At 40.0% G+C, this 27,266-nt stretch overlaps 2 protein-coding genes across 10 annotated transcripts; both read right to left on the bottom strand.

Moving 5' to 3' along the window:
- Nucleotides 1-2,532: 2,532 nt before the first annotated feature.
- On the bottom strand, nucleotides 2,533-12,433 carry ctdspl2b (CTD (carboxy-terminal domain, RNA polymerase II, polypeptide A) small phosphatase like 2b). 6 transcript variants are annotated; one of them, XM_042391535.1, is made up of 14 exons: nucleotides 11,914-12,102; nucleotides 8,517-8,554; nucleotides 8,057-8,247; nucleotides 6,836-6,974; nucleotides 6,597-6,746; nucleotides 5,765-6,013; nucleotides 5,545-5,641; nucleotides 4,632-4,743; nucleotides 4,450-4,536; nucleotides 4,085-4,147; nucleotides 3,921-4,000; nucleotides 3,572-3,698; nucleotides 2,932-3,027; nucleotides 2,533-2,776 (listed from the first exon to the last, which is right to left on the bottom strand). In XM_042391535.1, the coding sequence occupies exons 3-14, from the start codon at nucleotides 8,222-8,224 to the stop codon at nucleotides 2,711-2,713; spliced, it is 1,434 nt and encodes a 477-aa protein (XP_042247469.1). In that variant the 5' UTR covers nucleotides 8,225-8,247; nucleotides 8,517-8,554; nucleotides 11,914-12,102; the 3' UTR covers nucleotides 2,533-2,710. The 6 variants fall into 6 exon arrangements, with proteins under 6 accessions (XP_042247469.1, XP_042247542.1, XP_042247478.1 ...); XM_042391608.1 differs by lacking the exon at nucleotides 11,914-12,102 and adding an exon at nucleotides 11,679-11,887; XM_042391544.1 differs by lacking the exon at nucleotides 11,914-12,102 and adding an exon at nucleotides 10,858-11,612.
- Nucleotides 12,434-12,526: 93 nt separating this feature from the next.
- Nucleotides 12,527-26,570, bottom strand: golm2 (golgi membrane protein 2). 4 transcript variants are annotated; one of them, XM_042391352.1, is made up of 10 exons: nucleotides 25,293-26,570; nucleotides 19,825-19,879; nucleotides 19,578-19,680; nucleotides 19,147-19,237; nucleotides 18,758-18,881; nucleotides 18,399-18,479; nucleotides 17,587-17,865; nucleotides 17,031-17,168; nucleotides 14,718-14,885; nucleotides 12,527-13,572 (listed from the first exon to the last, which is right to left on the bottom strand). In XM_042391352.1, the coding sequence occupies exons 1-10, from the start codon at nucleotides 25,617-25,619 to the stop codon at nucleotides 13,496-13,498; spliced, it is 1,443 nt and encodes a 480-aa protein (XP_042247286.1). In that variant the 5' UTR covers nucleotides 25,620-26,570; the 3' UTR covers nucleotides 12,527-13,495. The 4 variants fall into 4 exon arrangements, with proteins under 4 accessions (XP_042247286.1, XP_042247204.1, XP_042247447.1 ...); XM_042391270.1 differs by having other exon boundaries at nucleotides 18,399-18,482; nucleotides 25,293-26,568; XM_042391513.1 differs by lacking the exon at nucleotides 14,718-14,885 and having other exon boundaries at nucleotides 25,293-26,567.
- Between the last annotated feature and the right edge of the window lie 696 nt (nucleotides 26,571-27,266).

The following is a 27,266-nucleotide window of genomic DNA, read 5'->3' as shown; positions in this document are numbered from 1 at the left end:
ACACTTCCACGTGAGGCTTGCATACTAAAAGATGGCAGTAAGGATGGCGAGAGGTCGTGGGGACAGGGAGGGGGGCTACCATGGTGGGACCTCAAGATGGGTTTCCTCTTCCATGCGCACAGTTCGTGCCTCCTCTTCAGAATTTAAACAGCAGATTGACCAGAAGAAGCTCCGATCCCTCTTTGTCTATTTTTTCTAGTTGTTGAGGAGAGAACGCAACAACAAGGAATTCAGAAAGACACTTAAGACTTCACCCCATGTACAATTTACATTCATAGTCTGGACATGTGCACTCATAACTTTACGTCAAGAGTAAACACCATTGTGCCCTGTAACAATTTTACTTGAATACAAACTAATTCTAAATTTCTGGAGAGCTACTAACTTCTGTTGAAAAAGGCAAAGAAAGGCAGGCGTCTAAATAGAGCCTGCGTTAAGTAAGCAGCAGGGATTGTTTGGGCAGGGCAGAGCAGGATTCACCTGGCAAATTTACTCACAGGGGATGCAACTCAATGGAATTACAGTACACAACACATACTGCACACAAGAAAACGGGAGGCGCGAGGGGGTGGGGCGGTCTCCAGGTTTCAGTATCTGCAGAACTTTGAGGTCTGATTGTCTCTTTCCATCTAACCATTTAGGGGTGACAGCGCAGAAAGAACGCCATGGGGGCGGGGGCGGGGGGGAGAATCGTATGGCACTGTACAGGCAACCCAGACAGACCCAAATACTCACATTTGCTGAAACATAAAAAGCACTTTGATTCAAACTCAACAAGAACTAAAAAAGGAAAAAAAATTTAAAAAAAATTCAACTACGCATGCCAAATTGTCAGGAGACTCAAGTGAACTCTCCTGGTTGACTCGCCTTGCTGAAGCTCTGCAGTGGAGTAGTTGAGCTTCGTCGTTTGTAAAAACACCACATTTACATTTCTGCCTTCTGTTGGTCTCACTATTGAATAAATTAAGATGAAACAACAGAGTAAAATGTCAGTTTGGCTCGAGTGTCCAGGCTGAAATAGGGCAGAAACACATTCATATAGTTACCATTCTTACACACCACACTTTAAAGCAGTGGTTCTCAAAGTGGGGGTCCTTGAGGGTCTTCCAGGGGGGTCCCCAGCAAAAGAGGAATAATTTGTTTTCACTATAATTCCATAAAACATAATGAAAGAGTGTGTGACTGTTTTGGTCATGGATTTCATACACTTTCTGTAATAAAACATCAAAAAGCAAAAATCTTTGTTAAATCTTAATTTGTGTCAGTTTAGGGGTCCTTGACATGAAAAAGTTTGAGAACCACGGCTTTAAACTGTGCTAAACATGAAAGAAAAACTAAAAAAAAGCTTAAAAGTACAAAGCAAACAGTATGAAACAGACAGGTAGAGGGGCAGTCAGTGAGGCTGACTGTTAAAAACAGTATGTTGCTGGTGCCAGATATGGCTGGTACAGGGTCTGGCCATAGATTTCTACCATGAGTAGATTTCATGACACACTGCCAGAGATGTGCTACATTAGTCATAATGTTATTGATAAGAGACATCGAATGACACATTACAACCCAAAGAAACAGAGCTCTGATTTAGCCAGAATACTTGATTAGGAGTAAGAGACAATACTGATTATAGACAAATGACAAATCAAATACTATTATTAAAAGAAAGGTTAACATTGACACATACCACTTCAAAAATGAATGCCCTCAAACCTTTACAATATGTCAGATTTACAGATAAGATTCTTAATCCTAACATTTAATTAAGGAGCCATATTGTGTCCACAGTGAAGCCAACAAATTGATTTCAACCTCTATTTGTTAGAACAAGAACAAACTATACTTAACGTCCTGGATTAATTCCATTCGATTTGACTGAGCAGTGGACTGTTTCCATTAATATGCACCACCCTAAAAAGGCTTAGGATAAAACTTACATGACCCCTTTTAAAAATACCATATCTTACAAACAGAGGTAAAACATTTTGCTATCGCTATCTTTTAAAAAAACAAAACAAAACAATGAAACACCAGTTTTACCAGAAAAAAAAAACTGCAACCAACAACAGAAACTTGACACAGCTACAGAGGAATGCATATGATTTTAAAGGCTACAGATTGAAAGTTTGCCAAAGACCAAATCAGTGAGTGTGTGTGTGTGTGTGTGTTTGTGTGTGTGGCTAAGAGTAAACATACACACATGCACAGATTGATTTACAGGCCAGTCATTCCTGCTGAAATTGGTCTGTAGCCACAGAGTGTCGTTATTCGTCAGTGTCAACAGTGTGAGCACCAGGGGTTGTTTTGGGTTCAGGGACTCAGTCGGGTTGGAGTTCCTCTTTACCAGGTGGCATTTTCATACCCACTAAGCCAGCACCAAGACTGCGTAATTTAGTGTGGAGACCATATCCGGCTCCACAGCTGGAGAGTCAGTCAAAAAGAGGAGTCTATCTGGGCTTGTTCATAGTGTGTAATTTCATCTATACATGTGGATATTTAGAAAATTTCACCCAGATCTTTAAAAATGTTTTTCTTCTGAAGTTTTTTTTTTTAAAAAGCAATGGTGGGTTTAAAAACAAAAAAAGGGGGCGGGGAAGAAGGCTAAAATTTTAACAGTAATGGCAATGTTGTAGTTTGTAATCCAAAGAGGGGCTTTTTACACGCATGTTGTGTTCAGTCTTTTCACGTTGTCCCGTTCTGAGAGACTTAGTCCAGTTCAATCAGGGGGCAACAGGTCATGAAGCCGGAACCTCTCCCGAACATGCGGCCGCACATCCTCGTTCTGAAGAGTTCAGCAGGCAGGAGAATCATGACAGAAAAAGGAGATTAAAGACCACATTAGATTAGATTTACTGAAACGATAAAACAAGAATTACTCTGATGTTATAATAACCATTACAACAGCTACATAAGTCATTATCCTACAGGACATCTTACCATCTCAACCAGCTTCTCCAGGAAGGGCACCAACTTCAGCAGCTCATTGTCATTCTTGTCCATGAACCAGCTCTCGATGGGAATCCCATTGGACAACTGTCAGGGCAAAAAAAAAAACAAAAACATGTTAGTTAAACATACAGAGATATAACTCATGAGTCCTCATGTGCCTTGTCAGTGTAACATGAAGACTGAAACAAAAAAATTCAACTTAAGATAATGAGTAAGGCCACGATCTAGTCATTCACTTGAGTACAGAGGAGCAGGTGGAAATATGGAGAAAAAGATTCATTCTGGGGGTTTTACCAGTGGAGCCAAACAGCTCAGTCAGTCACAATCAGGTTGGGATGTGTGAGGAAAAACACCAGGCTCAAGTTAGTTTGATAATCACCAGCTGGACACTGGTTTTACCCACTAGAATCTGCATTAAGCTGAAGATACTTTAAGGTTGGAAGTGACCAGCTGGACTTGTAAGAGAGGCTCCATGTTGTTTGTATCAATGACTGATCAGAGAAGAGATACTTCGTAATCTAATCCTGAATACAACATCAACAAACTGATTTTCTAAAAACATGTTTTCCTTTGACTGGCTGGCTATCAACAAGCATCAGTAATTGTTATATTTTGTTGAGGTGTTCACCTGATATGCAAAGGCTTGTGGTGAATTGTCGATGATGATGGTCTTTGACAGATCTCTGCCTAAAATATTGAGATCCTTGATGTAGTTTCCCTGGACACAGACACAATGCTCACGAAACAACCTGTGTCTACAGTTACAGTGGGGAATGAAAGGAAAGAGGGGGGAGGGAAAAAAAAAAATCAATCATGACAAGGTCAGAGCAATCAATAATTCAGAAAAACCACAACACTGACACCTTGACAGCAGCGCATGCCAACAACGGTGCTGCACACAGCTTTCTGAACTCTTTTCATTCAGGCTTGTATTTATATTGTGCGTTTATAACCTACAAATACAAGATACAACGTACCTCACTAGCTGCTTCTTGGGGTCTAAGATGTTGAGCAGTTTGTCCGCATACACCTTTTTAGAGGCTGTGAAAAGGATGATCTAGGAAAGAGAGGAAACAGAGGTCAGCATCTTCATATGTAATGTAATTAGGATTTATAACAAGAACAGACAGATGATATTTACCTCATAGATTTGAGACATACGTTCCAGAAACTCTCTAAAGAACGGCCTCAAGCGCACATACACCTGTAGATAACAGACCAACAGTAAGCAAACACAATCAACACGACAAGGTTTACTGACGAATGGTAAGCTAATATAATGACATACATCTTATACATCTACTATTATTTAGGTATGCTTGATGGATTGTACAATCCTACTGCATGATAAACTTTGGAAGTAATCCTTTCATATGTCAGTGACAAGCTACCTAAGGGGCTCCAACCTGAGATCAACGTTTTATATAAATACGACTTTAGCCCCCTCTAGTGGCATCATGAAAAACAGAGCCAAAAAAAAAAAATTTGCTGTCGGGCAACATTTACCTGGTAAATGACATCCTGAAAGAGGACGGGGAAGGTAAGTGCTGCGTCCTCCAGCTCATTCAAACTGCAGTGAACCAACGTTTCATCCTAATGAACACAACAGAGAAAATATCAGCAAACTCTAAAATGAAAATCACGGGTTTCCAATCATCAAAAACATCTAGTTATATCCTGTAACTGACCAGGTCTAGGACCAGAGAGAATTCAGGCGTGCTGCGTGTCTTCAACGGCAAGGCTGGCTTACGAGTGAGCTGCTCCTCCGTCAGTGGAGGGACGTGCTTGATGAAGAAATACCTAAAAAAAATCAATACATCACACATGCTTTGAGTTAATCCAATCACCAGTTTAAACCACAATACTCTAAACAAACTGAAACACTGAGATGATGGTTGGCTTAAAGCAGACTGTGCTACTCAGTCACATCATCAATCTGTACAGCACATGACACCATCAGACAAATCACTGTTTATAAAAACAATCTGGAGGATTTCTTAGCTCATACTGTATGAGAGTGTACAAAACCTTTTCACTAAATTTTTTTATCTACCATATTTTTTTTCTCAATAATATAGTTTTTCATAGAGCGAATGTAATGACGTAAGTGGTATAAACACAACAATGAACACACAGAAAACAACAAAGAATAGCAATAATGTTGGTTTAAATCGCCTGTACCAGGAAATAGTTATGTGGCAGGTAAATCTAAACCAACAAGCAATGATTCAGCAGAAATTTAATTTAACTGCTATGTATGAGGACACATGACTGTACAATGTATGAGTCATTGCTGATGCAAGAAACACCGTTAATCTACCCAGCATTATTGTAACTGCTGTTATTTACCAATGCTTTTGTCAAACTGAAAAACATCAGCATACAAGTTAAAATGTCTGTTCTGCTGCTAGCTTGTAGTTTGGGTTGTCAGGTTAGTTTTGACTTGTTGGTTGAATCAAATGTCTCACCTTGGTAGAAATAATGCCCTCAATTGCAGAAAGTAAACACAACTTTAACCTTTCGCTCATCACACACATTTGGTTTGGAAATTCTGTTGAATGGGGTTAGTCAGAGGTGTACAGCACTTGAGTGCTTACTCACGGGTCAAAGACTTCCCAGTCTTCCTCATAGGATGCCTCTGGTGGCACTGCGGTGGGAGGAGAGTCCACATATGCCATATCTGGACTGGAGCCTGGAGCTGGGACCATAAAAAAAAAAAGCAATGTGTTACTAAAATCAGAATGAGAGACTGGAACACAACATAGCAAGATGTTAAACTCAAAACATTTCATAATCATGTTTCTTAAACTCCACCATCTACCTGTGAGGGGTGGAAGGTCAGGATCAGCGTCCAGCTCTCCCTCCTCTGCTGTGGGGGACACATCGGGGATGTGTGGAGGTCGCAGAGGTGGCAGCTGGGATACACTAGAGTAGAAGTTAGTGGTGGTACACAGTTCCTGTGTGGATGTGGCTGTGCTGGTGGGCGTCTCCACAGTTTGCTCCATCTCCAGCTGCTTGACTATCTCCTCAGCCTCCAACGCCTGGTCTGGGGAGTCTGAGCCAGAAGAAGCTGAGCAGGAAAACAAACACCATAAAAAGAGGCAATAGAGATTTTTAACGTCCAGACATAACTGACACAGAAGACACCACCATGATCATAATTTCTGTCAAACTTTGGTCTACAACAATTGGTCGACCAGACTTGCAGTCAGATTTAACTAATATGAAAAGACATGTATCGAGAACAGAGAACATGAGATTTTTATTCTATGTTGTTGATGTTTAAACCACTCTGTCAATGATCATCTGAAAGTGAGATAAAGTGGGTGAATGCGTGAAAGAAAAAGACAAAACATATTTTAACCACTAGTGGTATTAAGGGATGACAATAGTTTTTGATTAATTTGCTCACTGTTCTGTTTTCACAGACCAACTACTTGTATGCCAAACCCTTTGAACTAGAAGTAAAGTGTTCAACATGACAAAAAAAAAACTTGAGCTTAAATCGACTGCAGGCTTTCACCAACACAGATTACATCATTCATCTTTCGCACGATCTCTGCGTGCCATATTTTACTTGGTATATGTTTGAACTGGGTTTCTGTTTATGACACCAGCCATGATTCAAACAGGCTTCCTCAGGGTCTGCTTACCATTTTTAGCTGGTGAGAAGAAGTTGAAAACAGGGGAGAAGATGGTCCCAAGAAGGGTGGTCCTGGGAGGGCTGGTGGCCACCTCGACAGCTGTTGTCTCCTCCAGGCTGCCGTTGGGCTTCTCCTTACTCCTGTCATGATTGGTTGCCTCTGCAGGAGGAGAATTAACAAGTTGATGAGAGTTGAGAGATAGTGGAAAATAGGGACTAGGGAGTGGTCCTTTTCATTGTGTCACTTACCTCCATTGACAGAGCCTCTCCTGCCATCCCTGCTGATAGTCCTGCGGGGGGTGTTGGTATTCGGGGTTGTGGAGGTGATCAGGTTGTTGTCCACATCACAGTGGAGGCGTGTCTTCTTGGCTGGGCTCTCCTGCTGCACCTTAAGGAGAAGAGACATCATATAGCAAACAGGTATGATTAATGAATAAGAGGGTGAAACAGACCTCTAAAAACACAGATGAAAGCTGATAATCATGAGAGCATGTGGTCAATATCAATGGATGTAGATCACACTTTTTAATACGTCCACCATCAGATAAGCTAGAACTTTGTTGTACGAAATATAGGTCCCAATTCTCCCAACGTGGCAGCTGCAACGACCCACGTTCACAAACCAATATGGATACAAACATACAATGCAACATTGTAAGCTCCATTTTTAAACAAAGTATAAAAAACACAAGAAACAACAGTGCAAGTGCTATGACCAAAGTTAGTTTTGTATTTCTGCATTTTCATAACATGAGTTGCACAGATGGATGATGTTATTTTCTCCCCATGTATGATTCAGTTCACCAGACATTCATCACACAATGTGTCATGTCTCAAAACTGATATTGTACAATATGACACAGACTGTGACAAATATTTTATTACACTCCTATCACGTGATGTAGCAGTAAACCGGCAAGATTGCTATGATCCCACTGGGCCAAAAGGCACAGCCACATCTTTTTCAGCATTTTGGGCCACCACAGATACCCTGAATCAGTATGCTGCAAATCTTAAATTAAGGATTAATAAGGAAACACCAGCAGAACCATGGAATGACATAGGTAAAAACATCAAATCATAGTAAGTAAAAACATCAAAAAAGCCTGTATGTCTTTATGAGTGGAAAAGTGTCTTATAGCCGAGTTGACTTTTCTACTCGTTACTACCTCCTGTCCCTGTACACCGACTCTGTGAGCCAGCAGCTAAAATTAGAACAGAGTACGAGTTCTCAGACAAGTTGCTGCATTCCACCAGACATTTCAAGGGAAACATGACACTCTGCACCAAGAAACACTGTATTTAACTCAAGAGACCTGGACAACACTGTGCTAAATAAAGTTTTACAACAGAGAAGTGCCAAAAAGTGCAGGTAACACTGTTAAACCATACACAATTACTTTAATGCTCCTCAAAGTGGCCCAATACTCCTCTTTTGCAGTGAACTCATGTGACCACAGAGGTAGTTACCTTAACGGCATTTCCTCTGATGAACTTCTTGATCGTTGAGAACAGGCCCCTCCCTCCGCTGGTAGGTGTGTCCTCTTCTACTTCTGAATGCCTCCGCTTGGTCCGGGATGGGCGAGTTGCCAGACTGGGGTTCGGCTGCTGAGACGCCTTACGCATTCTCAGCCTCATTGTTTTAGCAGTCACATGTAAGGCTGTTTAAAAAAAAAAGAGAAGAAAAAAAATCATACATAAGATGAAATGACAGATAGAGGAAAAGAGATGAAATTAACAGAACTGTACACAGTCAAGAGACAAATTTAAGCAGATACTCAATTGTCAAGGTAGACAAACAGGTTATTTCAACAATCCCAACTGCTTCAACATTTAAAATGTGTAAGGGCTGTGGGGTGTATCTATGTGTAGTGGGGTAGTGCATTTTCCTGCCAACATCTGGATGTATTCAAGATCCCATTTCACTTACATCACAGTGCATCACGGCAGCCACAGCTGGCTTTAGTTCTATTGGTACAGTAGAAAAAAAAACACATTACCCAAAATCTTACTCTTTATGCTTTAGTCTGAACTAGAAAAAACAGTAACTGACTAAAACAGTACATTTTAAAACATGACTTAAAACTTATCTGAAGGAAAACACATTCCTCATTCTCTAGAAGTGAGGGATTCAATTGGCCAACATTGTCCTCGACTGTGCACAAGGAAAAGTAAAAACTATTCACAGCGAACACAAATTGTCAGTCGAGCATGCCAGCCCCTTGCGCTTACGTAACAGCAGCTGGCTGAAAATGTGTCTGGACATATCCACAACCTGTCAGAAACCTTAAACACACACTAGCACTCTCTCAATGCATTCTGAACATCTCACATACTGTAAATGCTCTTCACTACATCTGCTTTACATTTACACAAGGGGTGTATCCAAGAACACAGCAGAGGTGTGCATGCTCTTGCTCGATCACGCGCACAAAAACACAAACAGGCACTTTAACAGTGCCGGAGCACAGTGCAACATGAAGTACCAGGCAGGAGCAGGAGCAGCAGCGGGACAAGCTTCAAACCTGTTACTGCTCGGATTATAAAATAAAAATTGTTTATCGTAAGGCTCAAACAAAAAAGGGAGTTTAAACACCACAGAACAACAAATAAATCAACATATCTAGAGCTTTAGAAGGATACAAGGATACAGATTTTTATAGTGCCAAACATTGGCCCTGAATTTAAAATGCTCCACTGAAAAACTTTTAACTAAATTAGGACATCTGTGAAGACAAATTTTATTATATAGTTTTAATTTCATACTATTTTTTACTTGCAACACTGAGCTGAAAATGATAGATTTCAGGATTCTCATATCATTTAAAAAAATACAAACAGCACATGTGTAAAAAAACACAAGTTAAAAAGCTAAAATGTCTACCAACAACTTCTTTACACAGTATTAAGTATTTTTCAAAATGCCTTTTAAAACCGTTTCTTCTTAAGCCAATATTGGAAAGGTCGTCTGAGAGAATAGACAGAATACAAAAAACCCTGGAGTAAACACAGATTGATGAAGCTTGCAGTGTGAAGTGTTGAGCAACAACCAACCAACATCCCACAGATTGTCCTTAGATCAGTACTGCTGATGGTCAACATGTGACCACTGCAAATGTCTGTCTTTGCAAATGAATCATTAGTGTGTGTTTGCTAAATGTCTTGATGACACATTCCCCTTGTCACATTACATTATTTTTACAACTAATGCACTAACAGTTCAAGCAGCAACTATTTGGCATTTATGTGCCTATATAACTTACTGTCAGACCACTAATAAAACTGACACATGATGCTAACATTGATACTGACTCACTACTGTATGTAATTGCCACTGTACTTATGATTAAATATAGTCTGTCATATAAAGGGCATTTTAGAGATGTTGCCAAATTAGAGGCAGAATGTCAAATTAGTCTCTTTCATAAACATCTCAGGTGAAGAGTTTGTTTATATCAAGCAACAGAAACCTGAAAAGTAGCAACAACAAAACAGATTGACCTTGAAGATGTGTCAGAGTCCTATTAGACCACTCGGTTATGAACTGAGCCAGTCAATAATAAAACAAAACTAAACAGTCAATTTACAGTATATAATTTCTACTGTCATCACTTGCTAACTAGCAAATCAACAGCAGCTCAGGACAAAATGTTGCGTGCATGATTTTTTCTTGTATTATGTTATTCTAATTCATTAGTTGCAATGTTTTTTCCAAGTTGTCCATGACGATGAGGCTGCACACTATAAATTCTTAAACATGATGTTTAAAGAGTTTGGTTGTATTGTTAGGGGAAATATGACTGAAACTGCACTTATTATTTTTACTTAACTGTTATTGCTACTTTTCTAATCATCTCTCATTTCCTGAACTTATCTATGTGTTAGTATGTGAAGCACAACACGTTTTCCTGCTGTTGCTACATAAGAATCCAAACAGAAATGTCTTATTAATTTACTGTAGGATCAAAGCTTCCCAGAAGGCTTACATGAAAGTGACAATATAGCCGCAAAACATGCACCTTTCATCTCCCACAAACCGAGGCTCATACACAGCTAGGTACGAGCAAGTGAGCGGGAAATAAGAACATGCATGCCACAGACTGTCTGAGCGAACTAGTGAGGCCCTGCAGACTGCTCGTCCTCTCTGCAAAATGTAAGCTGAAGCTAAGGGTAGCTAAGTTATCTGGCGTATGAAGTGACCACAAAACGTAGCTAAATTATATTTGAAAACCCCAGATAATTTAGACACATGACACACTTGGTGCACTTACCCCAATCATACCCAAACGTTTGTAAAAAGGTGAACAAATTAATCACGGCTGCCAAGCTCTGCGGCTAATCGAGCAGCTAGCTAACCTAAACGAACTACAAGGGCTCGTATGTTACGTGCCAAGATAACTCTGGATAAATTAACTTTCTTTTAAACATTGTCAGATTTCAAAAGATATACCAATAGGTAACGTTGCGGTGTTACAGGTCGGTTTTCAAGTTGAGAGTTTGCGATTCAACAAGGCGAGTCCAAACAGGCTAACTTATAGTTAGCAAGCCAGTGCGGCACCGTAAATTGACCGAAATAGTGTTAAAAATGACTGGTTAACTAAAGTAAGGGGCATTAGCGTTAGTTACTTAGCTAGGTTAACTATCTGGCGATCTGGCGTGCTGTTTACTTTGACTGTCTCTTCGAAATATCAACACGATTAAGGTTCGTGGTTGTTGTTGGGCAGCGGAGCTCGTCAAACATCGGTAATCAAAACAGCTAATGCTAACACAGTAACGCTTATCAAAATCGTCTGTCAAGCCAGTTAACGCGATCTTCAGCTAACAATCCTTGATTGGACTTGGTTCATTAATTGTTGACACGTCTGGCTCAACGTCCACTGATACGATATTAATGCTAAATGGGAAAAACACAGTTAGCTAGTAGAAAGCCAGCTTGGACGACGAGTTAGCCGCACAGCAAGCTAAAAGCCTTAAAACTATTGTGTATTAAGATGTGAGCAGTTACACGTAGCTACTGTGGCTAGGATTCGCCCTGAATTATTGGGTTATGTTGATTAAAAGCAGCTTAAAATTAGCATACAGTCAAACTGACCAGGAATTAGCCGAGTCCCTGGAAGGCCGTGTTTAGCTGCCTTTAACGTTAGCTATGTAGCATAGCTTAGCACAGTTAGCGTTAACACAACCTAGCCGTCTTGAAAAACTGCTCCGGGCTAACAGATGTGCACAGGCAGGGAAGGAAAATATTTATCCTGTCGCTAGCCAACATTACATAAACCGCAAGCCAAAGACAAATACACGGACAAGGCTGGTTAATGTAACAAACTTACTTTACAGTGATCCGCAGTATCTGGAGATAACGACTCAAGACCGATTAACCATCACAACAGCGGCAGTGGTTGTTTTCGTGATCCGATGCGAGTTTTTCTATCTACTCAAGAGCCGTGGAAATGACACACCGTTGTGTTACAGGCGCCATTTCCCGCCTCTGCTCAGTCTCTCCGAGGCAGATACCCGTATGGGACACAGACACACCCCCTTACCTCTCAAAAACACCAGCCTGTCTGCAGCGAAGACTACCGCTTGGCTTTTTTTCCCTCCACACAGTCTTGATCAAGGTAGATGAACCAGAAAGACAGGCAGTCCTCTTTTTAAAACAAGTGGTAAATGACTGAATATACACAGGTGTCAGTATTTTGAGGAATGAATTGTCAACAATTGGTCTGACATTAGTTTCTTGCTGCATACATTCAACAGATGTTTGAATTGCATTACTGAACATAACAGGACATGATCACAATTATCAAAAGACATTTGGTATTAGACATCTACCAATCTTTACAATTAAACGACTGTATCACCTGAGGAATTCACTTATAATTCTTAAATCAAATAAAAATTCTCCATCTGCATTGACTCTAAAGCACTATCACAGTTGACAAATGACATGAAGCATCACCTTTAATAAAATTAAATTACATTCAATGTGCCTTTCCATGAGAAATAAATTTTTCCTGGCCGCACAAATAGAACGGATTCATGTTAACGGATTTCCCTAAAGGTGAGGAATTAGGTTTCCTCAGTACAAATAGCAACAGTTCAACTACATTATGTACAAGATACCTCATTAATGGAAGCATGTGTACAGTATGTCAGTTCCATATGTGCTTGGTTAGTCTTTGCACATTGTGGAGGATACTAACATTGCTCTAAGTATTGCTTAAGCATCAGTATTTTGCTCAGTTTGATTATTAATAATAACAAAAAAAAGTCTCGAATGCATGCAATGGCATCATTTAGAAAACAGAATGAGGAGCACTTCTGAGTGTCTGTCACAAAGAAAAGAAATTGATTTAATGACCCATAAGCAAAAGTCCTTGGCATTTGTAATGCATTTCCACTCCTGTAAACAAAAACAAAAAAAAGTCATCCAGGTAAGAGTCCCATAATTATGTTAGAGAGGCAGAATGCCAAATTAGTCTTTGATATACATCTCAGGTGAAGAGTTTGTTTATATCAGGCAACAGAAATCTGAAAAGAAAAGGAGCAAAAACAAAAACAGATTGATGTTGAAGTTCAGATGAGTCAACGGGGTCCTATTAGACCACTCAGTTATGAACTGAGCCAGTCAATCATCCAATAACAAAACTAAACAGTCAATGTACAGTATATCATCTCAACTGTCATAACTTAGAACCATTAGCAAATCAACAGCAGCTCAGGACAATGCCATGATTTTTTTCTTGTGTTGTTATGTTATTCTAATTCATTAGTTGCAATGTCTGTTTTTCAAAGTAGTCCATGACATTGAGGATGCACCCTATAAATTCTTAAACATGTTGATGTTCAAAGAGCTTGGTTGTAGAGGACGGTCTGAATATTTTAATGAGATGCAGCTGTACGAGTTCCCATTCAGAGAATGTCAATGGCTTGATGTCTTTTCCCATAATCCACAGCCCGATCTCCCTGCATGTCTCGATCATCATCATCTGGAAAAAAAAGAGAGCAAAAGAAATTAGAGATTAAGTATTGGATGAGACCTAATGGAGTGCTGTGACCATTCTTCATTGTCACATAGGATAACTGATAGTTTACATATTAATTATCTCAACTATGCCCTAGCCAGCAGTCCAAACACACTAGTAGCTTAGTTCCAATCTGCTACAGTGTCCATCCATTAAAAATGACCACATACAGTGTAGTCAAAAAGTATTTACTGTATGTTTTTCTTTCTTTTTTGGAGGTGGGTTATACTCCAGAACACTGGATCTGAAATGAAACAATGACTCCAGGTTTTATTACTGACTTGCATTTATCTAGCATAATATTATTATCCCTGTTGGTCATCATAATGACAAGGACACCCTTGAGTCCAATCCACTGTATACAAACTGAACAATTTAACATACTGTAGATGTTATAAATGAAAATGAGAAATCACAGCCGTGCTCTAATCATAGGGCTGACATGACTGAAATTATCTTTTTCAGATGAACTAAAACAAAAATAGTGCTTTTCAAAGGCTGTATTGTAGCACTCAAATCAATTATTAAAATGTTAATATAATAGGTAATCAGACAATCAAAAATTCATGACATCAAACAATAATAAAGAAAAAAAATGGGCATGCATTTCAATATTTCAAGGAGAACACAGACACATTCACAAACACAGTGAGCTATATTTATCTACTGGTCTAGATGTGGGTCAGATGTTTGGTAGGCACAGACAGGTGGTATAGCTAAAAAGAAGCACAGGCAGGAGAGAAAATACAAGATGGCAACTGAATAACACTCACAGAACCGTAAGTTCCTCGGTCAGGTTCTCTCTATATGTGAGAGAATAGGATGCTAAAATCGCAACTGTGCCTATACGGTGAGAAAATGCTCATCCTGAACTGCATACATAGCAGTCCTGCTTTGACCCTGGAAGTATTTTGTCATAATTATTACATATCTATAGTTTATGATGGATTCAAGGACCAAACTCATGGTACTGTGAGCTACTCTAACTGTATGAACTGCTGGGACAAATGCAGGGGAGGCGGCAGCACGACAGGGGTGGAGGGAAGGAGCAAGGGAGGAATGGTGGATACACATCTGGACAGGCAGTCCAGTCCCCCGGCCTGGCTCACCTTGAACGTCTTCCTCCCCACCATCACCATCCTCTTCCTCATTGTAGGCCAGCTCGGCCTGCTTGTCGGCCTCATACTCACCCACGTTCCCATCATCCCCATTGTAGTCCGCTAGCTTAGAGCCGTGTTGCGGATCTACTGGGGACTCGTTCTCATCAAAGAACCGGCCTGCAGGAGGCAGAGAAGGGCCTCATCAGGAAGGGAGGGAAGCGGAGGCAGTTGTAGGAAGACAGGGAGGAATGGATGAAATACTACATAATGAATGCATGAAGGAATAAGTGATCGCATGAGGAGGATGTCAAGAGAGAAGGCAGATGAAGTGAAGTGATACACGGTGGCTGATGTTAATTAGACAAGTGATCTTAAGAGCAACACAATGTCTAGAGTAAGTTTTTGTGTTGTCTCACATGGGTTCGATGGAACAGATACACTCCAACTTTTATCTATACATCTGTCTACACGCGTCAAGTTTTATGTGTGTAGCTACACTGATTGTGTGTTGGGCTCTGAGCGCTGGCAAAACGCAGGTGACCTACAATCAATACTGTGCCTGAACGCATCATGTGTAGACACTGACGGAGGATGGAAGCTGCTGCTCTGATAGTGGGCTGCTTTCGCTACGTAGGCTGTGTATATCCTGTGTAAAGCAAATTCAATCATGGATTTGGACACAGACCGTCAAGTGGAAACAAATGGGGTGCCCTTGTAATGAGGGACTGTTAAAAGTATTGAAAGCACTGAGAGCTAACTGAGTTACTGGTTTAATCATCTGTACAATCAAATCAATCGATCCAATATAATAGTCCTGCTGTAAATCCTATCTTGTGTTTATTAAACTCAATGGTTATTTAATGGTAATTTAAGACTGTAGACCGAGGTGGTGGTTTACTAAACTGCATTATTTTCAAAAATGTTCCATTTAATCCACCTTCAATTACATATGTGGGGGGGGACAGAATATTATCTATCTTCATCTTCCTTTGTGTTCCAGTAATGTGGCTAAATTTTTATTAAGATACGGCAGCGCTGTTTGGTGGAAATAAAACTTAGACATTGTACATCACTGATCAATTTTATTTTAGAAAAAAGTCTTAAAAAACATTGGTGTCTCCTTTTTTTATTTTTGTAGTAGCCTTTCCATCTCTCATTGGTTTAATTTAATGTAATTCTGTTTATCTTATCTTGAGTTGCTAGGAGAGGTCATTGAGAGCTTTTAGCTTCTTACCTCTCCTGCTCAAGCATTTGCTTACTTTAAATTCATGTATGGCTGAGGGTACTTAGATAAAAATGTGTTTTTATAAATATCATATGTTATATGTCTTTGTGTTTATTTGAAATCTTTTATAAAACTTGAATGTTTTTAATGTGCAAACAATAAATGAACTACACAAACTAGAGATGTTCCGATTGAAACAGTTGGGAACACAATTTGGCAATATTCAAAATTATATGATCAGTGTTTTCTTAATGTGTTTATCAGTAAAAAACTGATCAAATTATGTACATTGTATAAATAAATTTGACGTAAACAGTGTTTCTACAGTCTGATCAATCATGGCTGCCCATGGCAGCTGATCTTGCCCCGTGCAAATGTTCAGTGGCACTAGTGTCTAGTGAGCACTGGACACTGCAAAACATGAGACATCTGTTAGGTGTCGGGTGTTAATTTGCCATAATTAGATGTTAGTATAAAGAGAACAGAGACAGAAGATAAAAGGAAAAACAAACTGAAGATGTGAACTGAATACAGTCAGTTTTAAGCAGCAGAGCTGCAGACGGTGAGATGGATATGTAAGCGAGACGGAGGAGCAGAACATTTGAAAACAGGAGGAGGGAGAGAAGGCAGCAGAGCAGAGCAGAAGCCAGGCAGCAGGAAAGGATCATCTGGGAACCAGGTGTGTGTCATATGTCTCCTCTCCTCTGCAACTGAGCCCTCTCTCTACTCCCTGACAGCGCTCCTACCCATATTCAGACATGACTTACATTTAAACAAAGTCTAATGGAAATGTGTGATGTAGAAGTAGGGGTGTAAGAGGTTAGCAATGGGCAAAATCCATCCAGATAGTGTCATACCAAATTGTATTTAACTCTCTGCATTGACAGACATCACGGAGAGCTGAGAGGCAGCAGCTAATCACAAAGGCAGAGCTAACAAGAAAAGCTGTGATTATACTTATTTATCAGTTTTCACGTGAAACGTTATTTTTCCCTACCACCTCAAAATCAAACATCTCATAAAAAATACCCCTCACTCCACAATCTCCTTTGCAAATTGCAGAATTCCCTTTTTCAGAGTTTCATGGAGGTACTCACTTTGGCGGTGGTGCACTGGCTCTGCTGGTACTTGGTCTTTGGCGTGGTGAGGCTGGATGGGGTTGGGTACCTGGGCAGGGTTGGGTGGCAGAGGAATCCCCTTCAAGTGTTCACCACCACCCTTGACATTATCAGGAGCTGACAATGAGAAAGAGATTCAGGTGCTATTGTATGTATGGCCAAAATCAAATAAACTGGTGTTCTTTGTTTTACCCCAGTAAAGTGGCAAAATTTGCAAACTACCTTCCCACCTGCGAGGACAAAACCTCCTGAACTACAACATGGGTTACAGACAAATTAATGCATGATGTTACACAAGACTGGGAAAACTCATTCAAAATGAAGAAACTGCCAGTGAAGTCCTGTACCAAGATACCAAATCTCTCTAGTAGTCTTTACTAAATATTAAGTGATAGAAACATAATTCAAAGCATTAGATTAGTATAGATACTGTGTCAATGAAAACTGGGTTCAATTATCACATATCTATGGCTCAAAAGATAAAACTATTGTAATTAATAGCGATTATATGGATGTGGTGCACTGCATACTGTACCTCGAAGTTGTTTTTGTTGTTCTCCCAGCTCATCTGCCTTGATACCTGCCTTGTTGTCTTCTTCAAAGACTATCGGTTTGTCTGCCTGTTTGATGACGCCCGGAGGTGCAACCAATGCTGCTCGGCCCTCCACTCTGTCCTGCTGGAGCCTGGGCTGGTCCAGAGACAGGCCCTGGCCCCCAGGACCGTCAGCTGCCCCGACTCCAGGTCCAGCACCAGCGCCCACAACCACATCATTGGCATCATCGTGCTTCTGAGTGATGGCTGGTTTCTTCAAGGCTATGGATAAAAAGAGTGGCAAAGTAAGAAAGCTTAGAAAGTAAGACAACTTTGGTGGATGCACACTGAAAAAAGATTTATTTTTAAACATTACATTTAGTGACATAAAAGGGAATAGCATTCCCTGATCCTGCTTTGCAGAGTAGAAGGTGACTGTGAGTCACATTAATGGTCCAGTAAGTTATTTTTCTCCAGCTTTGGTTTTAACAGTTTTTAAATCATCAACTCTTGTGTTTGTACCGGCTGCGTTTAATTTTCTCACCCTTGCTTGATCCTAGCCCCCTTAACAAGTCGCAGTTTCAAAATCATAAGGCTGTGATCCAGCAAATGTGTATGCATAAATATTTAAAGTTCTGTATACACTGGCACTGGGATCCATCTTTCTTATTGATTTCCTTGACCTTAATCGGCCCCTACTGCCTTACAAATGAGTCCAACTGTCACTGCAACTGTATTGTATAATTTACCCCCACACAGTAACTCACTGGGTTTGCCAAACAAAAAAATCGCTCTTGAAATTGCAAGTTACTTACCAAATTGCACATCATCGATTTTTCCCACCTCACTGTCTTCAATACCAGGCATGCCAGCATCACTGCCAGGCTTACCCATCTCTTCTGTAACAGAGCAGAAGGAATGTGATTTAGGTAGGGCATAGGCTGACATTAAATGAGTTTGATGAGTTTCCAGTTACATAAACAGGAAACAAATACACAGGAAACAAACTAATGAGATTTATATGAGCATTTTGTGCATTTATGTGCATTTTCTACTACTAGGACAGCACATAATCACATACTACATACAGGGTGCAGTTCATAGTTCATAGCAATATAAGGAAGACCAGTCAAGATAGTATATACCTTGGTCAACATGGTCACAGCCACTATACCTTTTAAATCTGGACTGTCATGCCGGCGAGTGGCCACTGTATGGCGCTCTCCAACCAATTCCACACCAGGACCTCCGTCTGCATGTCTTCCTGTCGCTACACCCTTTTGTCCATCCATTACACTCTGATGAATGATCAAAAGCAAATCAGAAAGAGGAGCATTTGGAGAATGGAGAAACACAGTCGGTTTAATGATCAGGGAAGCTTAAACAGGACTAAAGACGTAGCGGGGATTTAATTGAGTTTAGATGACACCACCCATTCATCTGTACTAAAATGTGCTAATTATATGCAATGTGTAGCAGAGGGGAGGGGGAAATTAGGCACAACTTTTCACCATTTACTAAGGAGTCAAGAGAATGAGCACTAAGATTTAAATTAATACTAACTCGTCTTAGCTTTGAGGCTTCTTCCTCCAGAGTCTTCTTTGTTTCTTCATACTCTTCTTTCAATTGTGCCATCTGACGTCCACACTGTAAACTGGATAATACACATTACAGTGTCAGTGTCACCCACCTTTTCTAGGATTTTTTTCATCATACTACAAAGTAGATTCCTATAAACCAAGATTTATTTTTGATCCTCAAAATATGACAAGGAAATAGGAAAATAAAAATGACCAATGACCTAATATCACCTTTTATCAGATTATAGTGGATGATTAATTGAAAAATTAATCACTGCTGTAATAATGGATGATTAGAGAAGCATTACTTCACATTTCGAGAAGTGATTTAAACATTATGAAACAGTTCCTCAGGGTGGGGAAAACTCTAAAGGCAGTCATTAACACTGAAAGGTTAATGAGGAGTTTACATACCTTTCATACTCCAGCTTTCTCTCCAAGGTAGTGCTATTTTTCTTCACCTCTCTTAGCTGCTCTTCCTGTTTCATGAACTCCTGCTTCAGATCCTTTAACTGCTCTGTTTACAGCACCACACACACAACACACACACACACACACAAACAAAATATTCAAAAGTCACCTCAGGAAGTTCAATAATGTCAAATCTACTGATGAGGTTTTTGTTCATGTGTTTGATAGTCAGACATGGCTGAAGTCCTACCTTTCAGCCTCTGGATTTCTGTCATTTGGGCTGTGACATCATTCTGCAGCTTCATCTGTACAAGAGAGAAAAAGCAGGTTCAGTGATCCTATCAGCTGAGGGACAGCTACATACATTTTGTCTGTGTTCTAAAGAAAAAAACCAGTTTACTAAGCCTTCAATAACTAAACTGTGCAACAGGTTCTGTAATTAGTAGAAAATGCCACTATTAACAACAGGGAAACCGAGGGGAGCAGGTTTGTCCTGTTTTTCAGTTTAGCAAGGCTTCACAGCACACACAGATGACATTCAATGTGAAATTGTATTATTTACTTTAGGATTTGTATTGGAAAACATTGAGTATATTACTAAACTTAACTGAACAAATTCCTTTGTTTAGCTTAATTGTGAGTGACCAGGAAAATATAACCCACGTACACTTTAATGCCATCTAAAAGTCCTGTATTAAACTGTACAGTTGTGAAACTTATAACTACCTGCAACACATATTGACACCTGCGGTGAAGTTATTAATTGAAACTGTTGGCTGCTCTTTATTTTAAGAATGAATAAAACTCAGTTATATGCATGAACTCTTAAAGGGAGGGAGGAAGGAAGAAGGCAAGATAAGGAGGGAGGAAGAGGGAAGGGAGATCTGGATTCTGGACTTGTGATATCCCAAATATAGTCATCAAGGACTCTGGAAAAATGTAATGGGCATTTTTTACTATTTACTGACATTTTATAGACCAACCAATTAATCGAGAAAATGGTCTGCAGATTAATCAATACTGAAAATAATCGTTCCTTGCAGCCCTAGTTTGTTTCATCCTTTACAAAAAACAGAAGCTGTGGTTATCTTCAGTAATGTCCATTAATAATGCAACAGTGAAGAAGTGAATTATGCCGCACAAGTGGTTTTGAGAGATTTCTATGTATATACTTCAATTTCTTTATAATTGCTTGTGTTCTTGAATGAGATATAGCCTAACTGAGTGATGCAGAAGGCAGTGAGGAAAGTACAGGAAGGAAATACTGCATCAGTGTCAGTTGTTGTCAAGACTAAAGCTTCCTCCTGTTACACCCACATAGGTGATTAAAAGCTTCCCCCTATAGCCTGCTGAAATTGGCTGTGTAGACGACAACACAGCCAGACTGTTTACAGACTGTATGCAAACCGATAAGCTTGCATGATTCACTCTTTTGCCTAATGTGTACAAGCCTACGTACAGTATATAACAAAACTGAGTCTACCCCTGGACAGTATCACTAAAATGTTAAGTAATTACAAATCCTGTCCATTTAATAAAATTTTATTTGTTTTCAGACAAAACCCAAGAAGAATTAAGCCAATGCACTTGGAAAACAGAATGACTGACTAATTAAACTATAATGAAAAGTCCATATTTAAGAACGAACTGCAGCAAAAGTCAGCACACCATTCATTAGTGAGACTCCATCCTTGTATTTTTTAATATTTTGTATGCCTGCCTTAATTTTTGATGACAGATTCGATCCTCCTGGGCATGGATGATACCAGTCTTGCCCAAATCTGTGGAAAGATTTTCTGCCATTCTTCACAGATGATTCTTTTCAGCTGCTCTTTGCAGGGTTTTGTTACTATACCTTTCTCTTCAAAATACTATAAGGTATTCTGTTGGATTCAGGTCAGGGGACATACTTGGGCAGGTCACAGTTTTCACTTTTTTCTTCTTTGGAAACTCTTAAGTGATTATTGCAGTATGTTTGGGATCATTGTCATGTTGGAAAATTCCTCTCTTTCCAATCTTCTTGAGACTGGTAGTCATCTTTTTATTCAGTATTTGGGTATACAAACTTGCATTCATAGTGCCATCTATGAATATCTCCCCTACACCTTTTGCACTCATGCAGCCCCATATCAACACACTCCCACCTCCATGTTTCATGGTGGCCACTATGCAGTCACTGTGGTAGTCCTGGCCAGGTACACACCAAACATGCTGGACCCCATCTGATCCAAACTAATTTATTTTGGTTTCATCTGACCAATGAATGTGCTGCCAGTATTCATCAGACTTCTTTTCATGTTATTTGGCTAAGTTCAATCTTGCAGTTTCGTGCCCTTTTGTGAGCAACGGTTCTCCTCTTGGACTTCGTCTGTAGAGGTTGACTTCATGCAGTGTCCTTTGCACTGAGCAGTCACTGGAATACCAGTTTCCAAAGATAATCCTTGTGCTTAGTCAAAGCACTTGCCCGTCTGTTTTTCAATGCAAGGTTGCATGGATAGCGAATTGTGTGTGCTGTCATTTTTCAAGGATAGTCACTGCACCTTGTTATTGGTAGTACTTCATGTACCTCCGAACCACTACTGCAACTGTGTTTTGGCTTTTGTTGAGTAGCCTACTGATGATCTTGTACCCTCTCCCATCTTAATGAAGTCTCACAATCTGGTTTCTTACTTGTTCAGTCAATGTGGAGCCATGTTGCATTGGACACAACCCAGGCCAAAATTGAGAAATTTGTGGTGTTCACAGGTTCTTTTATAACCTTTTGATGCATCGAGGTTGTACTTTGAGGCCTGTATTTTCAATTTAGTCTATCTAACCTGTTTTTAATTATAAATAAGATCAAATACCCTACAATTCACCCTAAAAATACTACAATTATTTTAAGATGATAAAATTTTGAATCATTTAACATTTTAGTAATATTGCACAGGGGTGTACCCAGTTTTTGTTAAATACTTTATGTGTGCGTCAAAGCCATTTAGGTTTTAACTGTCACTGCATTACAGGCCTCTTCTCAGTGTATATAGCACACGTCTTTGTTGAAACAGGGTTGGGCTGTTGACAGAGGAAAGGAGTGGAACCACTGCTGTTCAACACCAATCTTTATCTAGATTACGGAAACAGGGAGCCGGATATACCAAGAAACCAGGAAGTTTAGGCGCCTCTTTAGTCCACACTTCACCATTTTATTTGCCTCAACAACAAGACAAAATCTAAGCTCTGGCTAAATTTTTAAATTTCTTACACAAACACTGTTTTCTTACAGTTTACCTACCAAGAGGAATTTTAGTGTCAAAAAATGAATATACATTTGGAATATAAATCATAAAATGGTAAGTAAAATATGTCAGTTTGTAGAAGATTAGACCAGATTAGTGCCAGTATAATGGGCAACTAAGCAGAAGGCAAACTGTTGGTGGGCCTTTGCTTTATTTTGATTTTATTTGGCCAGAGAAAAATGCAACTGGGCTCACTAACACTGAGCAAAGTTTCAGAATGAGGAATAATTTAAAAAGTTGTCCTGACAGTCTGACAGGTAACGATCGGTTGTTGATTTATCCATCTTTTTAAAAAAAAAAAAAAAAATAATAAAAAAAAAATATATATATATATATATATATATATAAAACACGGGTTCCAGTTTTTACATAGCATTTGGCTTGTTTTAATTTTAAACCTTGTTTGTCAAGTGTGTATGCACTTCCCTCATAAAAGTCTGCATTGCACTCATTCAACTGCATGTCATCATATCTGGAGGTGGCCCATTACAAGCAGTGTTATCTCACTGGTCACATAGTAGTAAACTCCAATGAAGAAGCAATGAGGAAGTGTGTTCTGTAGTGGTAAAGGCCAACTTTACTCCAAATAAACTTAAGTGTACAAATCATTAATGATCAACAAGTAGTGATATGTTTTTCTCTTAAGGGTCTAATGTTTTCTCACAAAAAGGCAGACTATGATCTTGGAAGTCAAGCAGAAAGGCATCTCCTGGCCAAAATAATAAGATATCATGTCTCATGTGTCCCAAATACCGGTAATAATACTGAGTCATTTTGTCTCATGTGTTCCAGTTTAATTTCCCAGTGGAAGAGTAGCTCACATGGTTTCATAACAACTCAGCAGTGGTTTGACTAGGACACTAAACCGCACATAGTATAACCATAGGTTAAACAAATGTATGCATGTCTATGCGAAATAAGCGACGCAGACTGGATGCAAATTACAGGAAACCTCCCCCTCATCTGTTGTCTAAACGTCTCCTGGGGCAGCTGGACACACACCAATGTTCAGAGGGTTTACGTGACACAAAAGACACCAAACTGCTGGCTGTGCCCCTGAGCAAGACAAGAAGTGGGAACAGCCTTGTGGAGCACATTTAGGGGCCACTGACGGTGAACACAATAAGCCCTGCAAACGTCTAAAAATGTGCTGATAATATGCTATATCAACAGAGTATATGCAAATTTGCTTTTTGGTTTGGAAATGTGACCATATTCCTTGTTTAGCCTATTAAATAAAGGGACATGAGTGGCAGTATTGTAGTCACATGTGGACTTAAAACCAGGAAAGCAGAAAATTGTCACATTTGAGAAGCTGGAACCAGAGAACGTTTGTTAGTTTCGCTTGATGTTGACAATAACAATGTTTTCATAATTGCTCAATAAATTACCTGAACAATGAATCAAATTACCAAAATTGTTGCAGATTAATGTTCTGCCAATTAATTCAATCAATCGACTAATCATTTCAGCTGTACCTAGAGTCAGAATGAATGTAGACTTGCTCTGCTAATCTCAGAGTTTAGAAAAGAAGATCAACCACATCGACCTTATGGAAGGCTTGGGGTATAAATCATAGGGCAACCCATAACGTAAAAAGATAATGTCATCCTCACTTTTACCTGACCTCAGCCCTGTTGACTGGTCTAAAACACATTATTAGTGGCTTGTAGGCATCTTCAGAAGCAGCGTGGTGACAGCAGTGATAACTCAAAATACCTAACCTGTCAAGAAACACCATTACACATTTTTCTTCAAAACCTTAAGGGATATCAAAACTCTTGAGAGAGCCATGAGCTGTGATTTTCTAGAAGAATAGTACAGTGGTAGAGAAGAACTCAAGTGATGGATGAAACCCTGAACAAGGAGGAGCTGCAAGCGTTATCTGCCACTTTGACCACTTAATTGACACCATTCTCCTCTTCACAATTAGTTTTTTTACCACGCTAAAGGTAAAACATCCATCTCCTTCTAACAGGAGCTACAAACATTGTTCATGTTAGACTAAACGCTCCATCTAATGTACAGTAGAACAATATTGTAGAGATATCATGATGCAGGACTATGCTGTGGGATGATTTAGGTTATTGCAATACTGTAATGGGATGGAAATGTGTTTTCTCCTGGTTTAGAAGGCTGCATTAAAGTTAAGTGATCTAAAGTTATCTAAACTTACATGAGTAGCTCAAAGGAATGAAGACACACTGCCTCTTCCTGCTTGGCCATCATACCCCTCATTACTTTCTCACAGAACAGGGCACAAACCATTAGATTAAATATTGTATGATAACATTAACAGCCACCATCCAAAATATAGACACAGCTTTAATAAAAAAAGATACTCATCCCTCTGTGAAAACTTTGCCAGTACAGTACAAAAAATGATATGAAACTTAACTCCACTGAGCCCAGGTAGGGATCTTTTTTTTTTTTACAGTACCTTTTCATCTGTGCACTTTTTGATGAGCGCCTCTCGGGCCTGCAGCTTGCCCTCCAGCACGCTGTAGTCTCCATCCTTCTGGTCTATCTGCTTCCTGTGAGTGTCCACCTGCACCATCAGCTCAGAGTTCCGCTTCTCCAGCCGGCTCCGTGCAGCGTCCGTGCGCTTCACCTGCGTCTGCACCTCCGCCAGCTCATCCAGCAAGCGGCCGTGCTTGTTGGACACTGTCCAGTAGTTGAAAGACAGTATGGCGATGATCACCATCAAGAAGATGAGGATGAAGGACGGGAGGCGGCCTCCCCGTCGGTTTGCACCAAACCCAACCATTTCACACACAAAAAAAGAAAAAAAAAAATACAACGTTACTTCAGGTTGTTACTGCAACCTACTGATGTCCCGGCGTAAAACACATCCGTCTACGTGACATGTCGTGTATATGCGGCAAGCGCTCAGAAATGCAAACACCAGCACAGACAGAGAGAGTCATGAATGTTCAAGACTTGTCACATTTCTTCCGATCTTTACTCTCCTTCCTCCTTCCGCACACTGGGCATCTTCTCTGCAATTCGTCCAATGTCAGTAGATGAAATACGCCCGCAGGGACGTGGCCTAGCTCAGCTGGCAACGTTAAACACAGCAGACGAGACTAGACGTGGACAGCTACACAGCACCGTGGCAGTGAGGAGAGCGAATACAAACGATATAGCTCGCTATACATTAGCCTACAGCTAGTTCTTTTTCATGGTTGTCTATGAGCCTCCGTAGGACTGAATATACCGGCGTTTGGAGCTCTTTTAATTACAAAATTACCGTCAAACCAGCACCAATGATGATTTTCGGTTCCGAGCTGACGTTAACGTTAGCTCCTATTGAGCGTTAACGCTGTCCAGCTATTAGCCACTTTCACACTAGCTAGCAACGGTAAAAGCGAGGAGACAGTCAGACGAAAAAAAAAGTATCTTCTTTTCTTTCGGAGGACGGATTTAACCCCTGTGATAAAACAAAATAAACCCTGACAAACACTGACAACACAGGCTTTGTGTCAGACTCTGTGAATCGGAGCCTTCCCAATCTGATGGCTGCGCTGTGTGAAACTAGCCGCAACAGACTACACCGGTTTCCGCTCTCTGCTTAAAATAAAAGTCCAAATTGAGCGATTAGCAGCAAAAAGGAAACGTGGGGTTGTTTCTTCTTATAGCACAGCCTCTAATTCTGTTTGACGCCTAGAAGTCACTTTGTATGCCGGTGTAAGATCTGAGGAGGTTCATTTTTGTGTCATCAGCGGGCACACAATGAATTTAATAAACCTGTATGACAACATAAAGACTCAGATAGGGGAGAGCGGGGTTGGTTGTCACCAAGCCCCCAAGAACAGCACCAGGCTTTGAAGTCAATTTGACATAATGGTCAAACTGTGTAATTACAAAGTCACATGATGCTGTTGGGCCCAAAAAGACTTTTCCCCATAGACTTAGATCGTGAAAAAAACGTCTGTAAATCAGTTGATACATTTTTTTGAGTGTCACAACCCCTGAAAAATGACTGGTTTCAACTATCAGAATTTGATCCATTCGGCGCAATCACATTTTGAAAGTCAGGAAAAGAGCTACATGATTGATTTGTTTTATCCCAATTCAGATTAGCCGGAGGGCTAAACTGAAAGTTAGCAATCTCGGTCGGCGGAAGTCTCTAGTGAGCATGCTCCATGGTCGCATTGGGCCCATAGAATGTGACCACTCACCATGAAATGAAAATTTTTATATTAATTTTTAAGATTGCCTCCATTTTTTATTAATTCCCCATTAAAATAACATGGGGAAAACCAACCCCATACTGTGCGACTACCAACCACACAATGGGGATGGTTGTCACAAGTGCACAAAACATATTTGACCGTCAACATCTTTTGAACAGAATAAGGAGAGTAAGGTCACTCCATTCCTACTTGACACTTTAGGCTTCCATTATACATTG

This window comes from Thunnus maccoyii, chromosome 1 (assembly GCF_910596095.1).
Source record: "Thunnus maccoyii chromosome 1, fThuMac1.1, whole genome shotgun sequence".
Classification (NCBI taxonomy): Eukaryota; Metazoa; Chordata; class Actinopteri; order Scombriformes; family Scombridae; genus Thunnus; species Thunnus maccoyii.
This window is presented reverse-complemented; position numbering and strand designations above follow the sequence as displayed.